The sequence below is a fragment of the Anneissia japonica genome, unplaced genomic scaffold, assembly GCF_011630105.1.
Source record: "Anneissia japonica isolate Jap-2015-1 unplaced genomic scaffold, ASM1163010v1 scaffold1005_len2656397_cov198, whole genome shotgun sequence".
Classification (NCBI taxonomy): Eukaryota; Metazoa; Echinodermata; class Crinoidea; order Comatulida; family Comatulidae; genus Anneissia; species Anneissia japonica.
In genome coordinates this window covers 1,671,636-1,683,963 of record NW_022683792.1, presented here as the reverse complement: position 1 = coordinate 1,683,963, position 12,328 = coordinate 1,671,636, and the positions used below count along the sequence as shown (strand labels likewise).

Here is a 12,328-nt window from a genome sequence, read left to right as displayed (position 1 = left end):
CATCATTATTGTTTGATTGAAGTTACTGGTGAAACAACCCCCTTTTTTAACTTAATACTAATGAAATTCGAACTGAATAGAGTAACCTGATCTTCATAATTGTTTTTGTTGTTATTAATATTGCTATTGTTGCCATTTGCTTCGCTTTAATATACTGATAGGGCCTAGAAAAAGTTATAAAGTTCTTAAACTTTGCTATTCTTAGTAACGTCAAATTTCCAATGAGAGACAAGCTGAAAAAAAAAATCAGTTTCTATTAACTTAGGTCTACACACTAAGAATAGTCATAACCTTTAATGTATATTTAGCCAATTAAAGGGAATATTCAAAAATGTTTAAAAAAATATTCAGACCTCCGTGTTCATATATTTTTTTGTTATAATAACCAGCAACATTTTGCCCAGGCTCAGTGTTCTTACTTTTTTTTGCCGATTTCAGGCTCAAAATGTTCTTATTTTGTTCTTATTTTTACACACATTTTCAAACATACAAATTATTATTGCAGTACTATTGCATGGAGGGAATTGCTGTACATAGTCACACCTACTGCAAATAAGGTACTGATAAGATTTGTTGGTTTTTCTATTTTTTTTTTCTTTTTATAAAGACCTCATTTGACATTTTCCCTCAGCCTCAATTTGTTCTTATTTTGTTCTTAATTTTTAAGCAATTTCAGCCATATTTAATCGATTTTAGAGTATATTAATAGGCCCTATGTACAAAATACATATAATTTGAATTTTTTTTTTCTCGCCGACGAAATTGTATTTTCTCTTCCCGACAGGGGGTGGGGCAGGCCTCCCTGAGAGGGGGATTGTAGCCCTGCTTCCCCACACCCGTAGCGCCGCCACTGGGTTCAATTAGATAATGATTACTTTCAAATGTATAGGAGAGTCAATGGTATATTTCATGCACATTTAGTATGCTTAGTAATACAATGTAGTGTTGCGTTTCGCGTTATATCCAAGAAAATACATTTCCAAACTAAATTTTTCTCATATCAGTTTATGAAAGCGAAACACAAATGAAAAAGAAAAGTATTGAAATTACTCATTTGAAGATGTGTCCCTAAGTAAGATAAGCCTAATAAATACTGTACTGGATAGGCTATACCTTGTAATAATTTAAAAATAATTGATTAGTTCAATACAATCATAAAAATCATAAAAGTAATAATCATAATATTTTCTGTAATCGATTGTATTATTAGGAGTAGGTACTTGGTGGGGTTGCCTTCTACTACGCTGATACGAATGCAACAGCTTGGACCCAAGGGGTTAAAGCGCTTCGTAACAGCAAGGAAAGGCGCACAAGCAACCAATGACAAATCAAGTAACAAGGTCTATATTAATATTTAACTTATATTAACCACAAAAGGGGTAAAACTTCATATTATATGCCTAGTTTGCAAGAATATAATGAAATAAAGGCACCTAGCCTGTAGCTATAAGAAATATTATACGCAAAATGAACGTACACAGCGAGATTAAATAACTTGTATTGACATTCTCAATTTGAAACGAAAGTATTATGTTTGTGTTTAAATTTACAAATAAGGTTAAATAGGTCTATATTTTCTTGATGTAGAACGCATCACGTATCGTGTATTAACACAGTGTGTTGGTATTGAGAACGTTTTGAAATGACATGCATTTCTGTTATTGAGGCACAACAAATCAAGGCCATGCTATATCAAGTGCGCATCTTTTAACAATCTGAAAGATTAAACTTTAATTTCAGGATTATGTGTCTTTCCCTCGCTTAACATATTATCAGGTTAACGTTACGGTAGACTCGTTTAAAACTGCGACATACGTGCGTGTAACCGCTCATACAATAAACCCATTTACGAAAACGCGTGCACAATTACGGTACATTAGGGTGATTTCGCAACCTTACGAAAACGATAATGAATACGAACACGTCATCTATATTATCGTCATTCGTGCCTAAATAGATTAACTGTCTAACTGATTTATCTGTCAACGTACATTGTGTAGCACTATTCGATATGGAAATAATAGTATAATCTTTAACAGCTGTACTTATTTTAAAAAACTTTGTTGTGAAGTAAAGAGTACAGACGGGATAATATTATTTAATTTGTAACCAATTCAAAAACATATGTGCTATATTATTCAGCAAGGATCAATTATAGGTTCAATTTTACTGGGTTAAATCAATAGAACCCTCAAGTTAAAAAAAAAAACGCTACCAATAAAATGCCTGTGTATGCCTCATTAAGAGACTTTACTGATAAAAGCATCACATTATTTCATTTATTTTAGAGGGCCTCTGAATATCAGCTTGGACAAACTGGAAGTATTATAAACATGGTTTTAAAAATACATTAATTACTGAGACCCTCTCATACGTTTAACGTCAATTATTTCGCGTCCGCATTAGTTCCTCTTATGTCTCATGAAAACGTAAAACATGACTTCTCCATTGGTCGTAATGCCACGCGTACCTCATTAAGATTTCTGTCACGCGCATGTTTACTGGCTCCGGGGCACTATACCTAAACATGACGACCGAACCGGACTAAATTTTGATAGAATTCAATTCTGTTCTATTATCTGTTTAAGCCATGGACTGTAATCCGCAAAAAAAAAATCACAATAAAATGATATATTATACATAAATTCACACAAATTTACACACAAATCCTGCAAGGAAAAGGAAGCTGCTATATCGGTGTTTCAAATTCTGAGCTGTCATCAACTGAGTTGAAGAAAGGTCAAGTCGGATAGGAATAAGCGACCAGTGACATGTCTAAGAAATTTGTTAAAGATAATGTGAAAATTATAGTCCAGAACTTGATTATCACACCAATACCCCAGCTAGGGCCCTTGCTTTAATATCACCCTCCCCTCAATTAGCACCGCACCACAGTTTTTCCAGGGTCCGTCATAATGATTACCTTGAGATTTCGCAAGGCCTTGTTGTCGGTTAATGTTTGTCTGTATACAGCAATTATGTAATGAAAAAAAAACAAAATATGGACGAACGTTTAAGCTTATGGGCAAATATTCAACAAATATTTTGATTATCAATTCATATTTTATACAAAATTTATTGTCTCAACACTTTAAAAAATGGTCACGAATGAAAAACAGCTGAACCAGGATGTTTTCATTTTCTGGATTACAAACGAATCCTGATAATGATTCATCTATGGAGGTAGATATGAACATTTTTAATTAAATTTTCGAATAAAATTGCTATAAGTTACATTTTTATAGTAATAATAATATAGGACGTGGTGAAATTAAGGAAAAACATACACAAATTCTGTCAAAGTACCCTTAAGTACCTATTTCATGCAGCTAAGTACTCTAGATTTATTTGATCGAAGTTTTAAACTAGGAAAAACCTATAAAATATTTACAAACCAGCCAAAGTATATAGGATTATGCAAAGAATACAGAGGCTTCATTTTTTGTGCTTCTGGTCTTTCAATGTTAGTCAATGCCTTACAAAGACTAATAATATGTAAAATATTATTTTATTTATTTTAAAAAATCGTTCAACAGGAACGCTTTGTTCTCACTACCAGGCGAAAATTTGCAAAAAAAAATTATACAAAATCACAAGATATAATTTTTTTTTATACCTTATAAAAAATATTATCATAAAAACTATATATAAGTATATGCAAAATGTAAGCAATATACATAGGCCTATCAAACTTGTGTTTTCTGTTCAACATACATACGGTATACAACACGATGGTCAACATAGCTTCATGCTGTGCTCCGTGAGTCGCGCATCGATCGTGGACGCGAGGGGCTCAGTCTCACAACACCAGCTAGATATTTTACGAAAACTTTCATGCTAGAATGATTAACTTTTCCTGCCGATGCACTAGCTTATTACTTATCCTTCATTTGGTGTTAGAGTTCGGTAATATTGACAATTGACCATCAAGAGAGGGGAAACAGCTTTGATCGAAATGGCCCCGAACAGCGCCTTCTTAAAATTATATTCTAAAGGTCATTGAAAGTTATCCTTGGTTTTGTTTTTCAAACACCAAGATTTAAAGAGGAAATTGTGATAGCAACTAAAACAACTATTTTTTTTTTCATCTTCTTCCGTCTAAAAGCAGACTAAACCCAGAATCAACAAAATTTAACCGTCGTGCAGCCTTCACGTTAGAGATACGTGTCATATTGACGTGTACGACATAGATCCTATGTCTAACATTCGATATTATATATATATATATATATATATTCAATACCATCTTGCAGTAATGCTGTTATCATACATTTTGAACTTGTGAGTGTGAAAAAAAAGATATAGGCCTAGGCCTATGTGTGTGTTTTTGATTAATATTAATTTATTGAATCACTGCATTATCCGCTTTGTTTCTGGGTTTTTACCCGTCATGCCGGTAGGCATAACGCTTGTAAATAATTGAGACAACCCTTCCATCCGGCATTGTCTGTCGCCGTGGAAGGTTTCATAGACCGATATTACATGATATAAGCAAACGAAATGTCAGGGTAGATCTAAAAATACAAGCATTTCATGGCTATCAGACTGAACAATACGCTTTTCATCGATTTTTTTAAGGCCAACAATGCCGATCATTCACAGGTGTATGTGTGAGAATAATGAAAGGTCAATTTGAGTAAGCCCCTATCGGACATCTGGAAGTTTAAGCAATACAGGTGGGATTTATAACGCGGTTTAACGATTTTTTAAAATGTTTTGCGGAGTTAAGTTAATGGCGCTGAAATACAAAACAAGAAACTCTGAACACTTTCACATGATCACAACTAATAGTTTACTTCTGCTTATCAGACATAAAATCTCATTATTGAGCCAATTCAATTCACTGCTGTTCTGCATCTATGATTGATAAAAGTCCTGGTGGAATTCCATCTCAACTCTCGGAAGACTTGTTGCAAACTATACATAATGGTTAGGCTAGACATATCTAAGCAAGTCATTCTATAGATGCGTGTGCTAGGTTGCGAGCGTCCAGTCACCTGTCATGTAATCAGTTTCAAGTATTGATAGATAGAATAACTGCATGCGAGGCACTTTATTTCAGTGCCAAAATGTGTTACCCTGTGGTACCTCTAAACTCTTCGAGGTCTTTCGGAGAGTGCTTTTCGGGGAAAATAAAGTTTGAGCAACAGATAATACGACTAGTTTTGTACAGTAGGACTCTAATTTTGTAGGCCTAACCGTTATTTTTTTTAATAACTTAAAGTGAATCTCTCACTATTCTGTCATAACGTATTTCTAGTCTGCATTTATCCCCTGCCTCTTAAAAGTATAAACATCCTACTATCCACCTTGTGATTGACTGTTATGCGCGTATCTCAATTTATATCAATACGCGTCTGCTATTGGTTGGTGGTAGACCTCACGCGCAGTTGCGTCAACTCATATTTGATCCACTAGGCATTGCGCTGGCTTACAGGCCTCCATATAATTTTATATGTGCGTAATGTATCAGAAACACATTGCCCCTCAGAGGTCCACGTTTACAGAACAAAAGTTTTTATCAAAAATGTTATTCTCTGGACAGTCAATGTTGCTTTGGTATGTTATTTATTTATTGCTGCTAAGCAATTGAATGTCATTTATTCCTAAACAACTATACAGAAACGTCATTAGGCCTACTCACACAATCACGATTAGTAGGTCAGTTGACTTTTACCAAATGTATAACAAAATACCGATGTTATGCACAAAGCAAGACAAACTTGTTCCAAATATCCACCTCCCTATTGCCTGATATACATCGCCATGTACCGGTACGTACTGTAGGTCTTTTACCACCGAGACTGAGCCAGGGGTAGCGCCAGTGGGGGGAGCGCCAGGGGGGGGGGGGGGCTCCCCAACCAGTAGGACTCCCTACCCCGTAGGACCCCCACCTACAAAAACCACAATTCGTCGGGGAGAAAAAAATATTTGTATTTTCTACATATTGGTGGACTCGCTATCTGTCTATAAAATCGATAAAATAAGCCTTTGAAACAACTAAATTTCGGGGGCTTTACGAAACGTTTTGAGCGACGCCCGACCACGCCAATTTGCTCTTGTCGGGGGACATTTCCCCTATCCCGGTCGGGGACATCGCGCCACCCAATCCTGGCGTCACCCCTTGACTCATGCTGCGGCGCTTACGGTAGTTACCGTATGTGATTTTTTTCGTACGCATTTATTATTAGATCAGTGGGAAAACTTGAAAGAGCATTCAATGCGGCTCACTTCCAGAAATAAACTTTTCCACTTGATCAATTATTAATTACATAATGAATATCCACGCAATTTAAACAAAAGAATGTGCCAACAAATAATTGCGTATGTGGCGTATGTATGCACGAATGGTCATAGGCCTATCTGTATTGTCTCCATGGCTATCGGAAAATGGGTGCAACACGCATTTGCCGCCGATAATGTTTAAAGGAGCAAATTACTGATGTTCGGGATCTGATGTGATAATAATATGAGGCCTGCACAAAATACAAAACATAGAACTTACATTAATGATTTCGCAAAACATAAATCAACGAAATGTAAAACATGTAAATATCAGTATATTTGGTGCCATTAGATTACGTGTCAATCGTGACGTCATCATGTTAACTTAAACGTAACTTTTCTATCCCCTTTTCACATTGACTATTGACTGTTGCCACATAATTGTTGACCGCCACTACGTGATTATTGAAAACTGCCCAATAATTGTCACTGGCCTCTAGAATATTTCTCGTTACTGATTTCACTTTTCTTTACAAAGCGAAACATTTTTTTATAAATCTTCTACGTAGCGCATCTTTCTCTCCTGGGTGGTGTAGGGAAGTCCTAATGATTTTGAGATTCGGGGTGCTTTTCCTCCACTACACGTGGATTTGCACACGCATAGGCCTACGCACCAATGTTAATAATTGTATCGTGTTAGTTTCAGTATATTCGCGGAGTATAAAATTACCGTACTAGATGCGTGACTTATTGGCCTACAGCATCAGTGCTTCTAAATCGCGCTATTTAGGACAACGCGCGATCGTCAATAAATTCCTTGTCATATTTTGCACACACTCTTCTTCTTAACATGCTGTATGTAGGAGTTCATTACTGTTTTTTTTTTTTGGACAGAAATTAGGAGGAAATTTGTCTCAATTACTACGAATTGAATCGGAAAGTATCTTGCCGACATTTTTTATATACTAGACCACGATGATTGAAGCGTCACTGTGATCGTGTTTAAGTTGACATCTTCCGCCCCACCAAGCAGAAGCTTGCTTTTACTTTTGATGCTAATATGCCGTGAATAATTTAAGAGTTACACTAAAACAACACAGCAATTACATTATAATTATATGTGAAATAGTGTTTATTACAAAGAACAGATTCATTTTCTAAATTCAGAAGTTACGACAGTGCATATTATAACGTACTATATCACAATCTGTTTCGGTCACACGGGAGTAATTTGTACCAGTTAAAACAATGGAAAACACCACAACTTCCCCATCTTCGTATGTTACTTCTTCCGATATGAGTCACCATGCATCTACTGCAGTCTTACCGGTATCCCAGTGGCGCGTGTGCACTTGCTCTAGGCCCCTACTGCCTAAATTTGGTAATATCATTCAATTGCCATTTACTGGTGCTTAGTACATATTTATTTATTTTCCATCTTTCGACAAAAAACAAAAAACAAAACAAAACAAAAAAGAAGGTTGAACAGGGGTGACGAGGAGCAAAAGTTAAAAAATTGTCATCAAGTAATGTGATTAACCACTGCCCCTGCCCACATATCATTTTATATCTCAGTACATATCTTTATTTGCATGAAGAAGCCATGCCATTGCATGGACTAATGTTCCTGAACATCAGTTAGCTCCTATTGATAAATGGGTATAGGCCTAAACAATTTGTGAGCACGTGATTAGGCCAACATATAGGCATATTAATAAAACAATTACATTATGCATTTGGTGATAATAATAATAATAATAATAATAATAATATTAATAATAATAATAATAATAAATAATAATAAATAATAATAATAATAATAATAATAAATAGGGGCTAATAATAAATAATAATAATAATAATAATAATAATAATAATAATAATAATAATAATAATAATAATAATAACTAATAACTTTAACAATAATATCGTATCTTAACTTAATTGTGTTTATATTTTAAATTTTAAATAGCGTATTTGCAATTTTTGTACCTAATGTTAATGCATTAAATACCGTTATAACTTTTAGTTAAGTTTAGGCATCGAGATTATCGTGTCATAAGTTTAATTACCGTATCATTGAATGAACTCTTAGACCTTCATAAAGGAATTTTGGAATGCGTAGAGTTAGGCATATTATCCATATTTTTTAACCCTCGTTTTTCCCCGTTACAATTAGATTATGACGTTTGATCACATACACTCTTCGCACTGATCATAGTATTCACACCATCCGTGTTATGATCTATTATTATATGCATTCTCATGAATACATGGTATCGTATGGTATATTTATAACAGACACAGGCGTGTCTAGCGTATAGGCTTAATCGAGGTGACGAGCTCGGAACATGCAGTCAGTTAAAAGATAGTCATGGATGTTTCATTTTCGAAGACGGATTACTATGGGCGCAATATTATGACGTAAACGTGTGAGAATAATTTAAAAGCATAGGCCTATGCCTATAATTTACCTAATGTTCATTGATGATGGTGTACCACGATCAGTTAAATACAGTGAACTATTATTTTTGCTATTTATTGGTACACAGGATCCTTCAGACCATTTCGTCTCGATGTTGGCTGATATTGAGGCCACACAAAACGCCATTATCATTATAATTATCATTATCATGATCATTATATTATAATTTGCTCCTGTTATAACCTAAATGAATACATTATAACTAATATAAATAATATAAAATATTAAAACACAGTTCACCTATTTCGTGCACTCCGGGATTGTCACTTATTTCAAGGACGTATAGCTTCCTCCCTTCGACACTTTTGCCAATTTCGTATAAACGCGTAATATGGGGACATCTGTTGGTGACATCTTCAAGTAGTTTTATCATGTCTTCATATGGATGATAAACGAAGTCTATTCCATTACTTGAGAAAATTGAAGACGCTAAAGTCAGCACGAGTATAGTTATTTGGTGTAATTCCATGGCTAGGCTCGTTTTGAGTCCTGCGTACTAACTGATAAAGTACCGGGACAGGACAAGCAATGTCACGGCCTCTTACCGACTTATTACCTAAGAGGTTTACTTCTCCTGTAGGCTGTCATTCGTCTGCTGAATCAAAAAGCTCAGTCAAAACAGGCCAGTGGAATGGAATATTCCATTATTATTTTTGTTCATATATAATTTCTTATCTATCGTTAAAGGTTACCTAGCATCATAGAGGGCAGTTAATGCAGGAGGATATTATTAAAGATATAAAGTCCCTTAAACTAATCATTAAATTCAATTTTGAAATTAACTTGCTCATTTTGAAGTAAAATAAAACATAATAAAATTATCAACTTGGGCGTTAAAATTAGTGAATTAAAAAGAAAACAGTGGTTATTAGTTACCCTGTTTTTTTTTTTATACCAGATAATAATATGTTATATAGGCCTCTATATATACTGTCTCTTATACAGTAATGTCTATGGTAAAGTTTATATTTTCCTACCGTATGTTACTTCAACATAAGCAAAGATATATTTAAAAATTGATTTTTATAATTTTGTGCTAATTTTCAGGAGATCGAAAATACATCATAATACCTTTTTAACTACCTACTGATGCCGCTTTATAGATTATTTTTTGTTTTTCACTTGAGATTTATGCTGTAAAATGGTGGAAGCTAGCTATACTATTAAGACGCAAACAATAAACATAAAGATCTGATACTTATGATTTTGTTCTTTTTTATTCATTTTGGTGAATTCGACAACATCTTAGTATCCAATATAAAAATAGTCATTATGTATTAGAACAAATTATATAAATAAATATTTTACCAACATGTGCATATGTTAATTGAATAATATATAAGTGGCTAATAAATGGCGATATTTCACATTTTCGCTTAATTAATTGCTCCATTATGGCTCATATCGTTCAAATCTATATTCCAATAGGTGCATTTATTAAACCTCTTGATGTAGGGTTCTACCCAATGTCTGGTTTGTATTAATTTGACGTTTACGTCGCCATACTCATTCATAATATTGGTTCGCCCTAGATCTTTTGAGCAGCCGTCTTACTCATATCTTTACTCATCCAAACCAATGTACGAGGCCCCAACAACTAAACGAGCATTCACCATCCATCATTCATAAATCTCTGAAGTCCAGCGCTTCCTGATTGGTAGACAAATCGGCAGTATGCGGAAATGAAGATAAGCGTTTTACACTATATGGGGCTGAATTGATCATGTGACCATACGCGTGCTGTTCTACGAGTATAATATCATGTCTTGATGATGTACTGCGATTGCTCATAAACTCCCCACAATGCAGGTCAGATTAAAACATTTACTGCCACCCAGAAAACAGAGGGAAAACCTCAAAAAATATAATTAAATTTCAATTGCTAATTTAATACCATTAAAGATGTATTGTACTCCCATGCTAACTACCAAAAACACAATAAAAATATTTTTTGAAATTAACTTGCTCATTTTGAAGTAACATAAAAGTTATCAACTTGAACATAGAAATTAGTGTATATAAAAATGTCTACCCATCAGTTTACAGCGAAAAATGATAGAAACACTTCCAGTCACTCACTGAAAGTATTTTGTTATTTTCATGTAATTTTTTAGTTTAAAAACCAGGGTACACATTTTTTAAATTTAATAATTTTTATGCACAAGTTAATAATTTGTATGCTATTGCAATATGAGCAAGTTTATTTCAAAATTGTTTTTTATGATTTTTTTTTTGACATTAGCAAGGGACAATACGTCTTTAAGTAAAGGTATATTAACTTTCAATTAGTCATAAATATTGTTAAAATTAGTTTTTAATGATTTACAGACGTTTTACTATATAAAATTGCTTACGTCATATGCTGACAGAAAATTAAGGGTAGGCCTAGATTAAGGGTAGGCCTAGGCCTATTCAAAGACTATAAAGTAGGCCTAAACTTTTTTATTTACGGTACTTATTATTCTTATTAATATCCTAAATAATACTATTTAACATAATTAGTCATACTGGTCTTGTTTGAAAGTTTCAACGATATTTTAGTATAAAAGTAGAAAACCAGCTGACGTGATTCAACATGAGACATGCATAAATAAACCCTAGTAATTACTAATAGATGAATTGCAATCCAAACGTGACAACAAATGTTTTTGGATGAGCGCCCTCTATGGTAAGATGTTTCCAAAACTTTTATTATTTTCTCAATGTGAGTTTACAATAGTACAAATACCGGTATTAAAATTCAACCATAAGTTGTTCCTCCAGTCCATGGTTTAACATTTGTGCCTATGTTTTAAAAGAGGGGGGGGGGTGGGGTGTGGGTGGGTGTGTGTGTTTGTGTGCCACCATTACAGGTTAAATATAGGCTACCTGGCATTATTTCGCATCTTTTACTTTTATGACATAATTTTTTAGCCTCATTTGTAGCCTGTATTTGAAATTTTTATTTATTTAAATGTTTTACTGCTTTTATATTGCTTCCTCTCAATCCTTTTAATATTGAATGTGTATGTTTTATTATTATTATTATTATTATTATTTGTATTATTATTATTATTATTATTATTATTGTTATTATTAATATTCTTATAGTTATTATTATTATTCTTATCGTTATTATTATTATTATTATTATTTTTATTATTATTATTATTATTATTATTATTATTATTATTATTATTATTATTATTATTATTATTATTATTATCGTTCTTTCGCGTTTTTAACCTCTGTGACAATTTAGCCTCATATTTACCGTATTTAATCGTTATACACTTTCATGTTTATAATTAGTTTATTTTTCGCGTTTTTACTTTTATGACGTAAATTGTTTAGCATCATTTTGTCTGTATTTTTTGCAGGGCTGGCCATTGGAAATATCTTTTAATTCTTAAAGAAAACTTTCATAGATCATCACATCCTTGCATCATCTTTTTATTGTAAAATTTGTTTGCCCTGCCTTGTGCGAATTTTATCTGTTTTTTACAATATTTATTCTGGAAGTGTTGCTGTTTTGGTTTAGGCCTGTTGCCGCTTTGACTTAGGCCAATTGCCGTTTTGGTCTTGCCGTTGTGACTTATTGCCGTTTTGGTCCATTGCCGTTCTGGAAGAAAAGTGTTG

At 33.5% G+C, this 12,328-nt stretch overlaps 1 protein-coding gene across 1 annotated transcript in view; it reads right to left on the bottom strand.

Moving 5' to 3' along the window:
* The window catches only part of LOC117102174 (carboxypeptidase E-like), a 31,310-nt gene extending 21,986 nt beyond the window's left edge, over positions 1-9,324 (bottom strand). Inside the window, exon 1 of the mRNA XM_033242390.1 lies at positions 8,951-9,324. Coding sequence (XP_033098281.1) covers positions 8,951-9,179 — 229 coding nt within the window. The 5' untranslated portion in view covers positions 9,180-9,324. The remainder of the gene's footprint in view (positions 1-8,950) is intronic.
* Between the last annotated feature and the right edge of the window lie 3,004 nt (positions 9,325-12,328).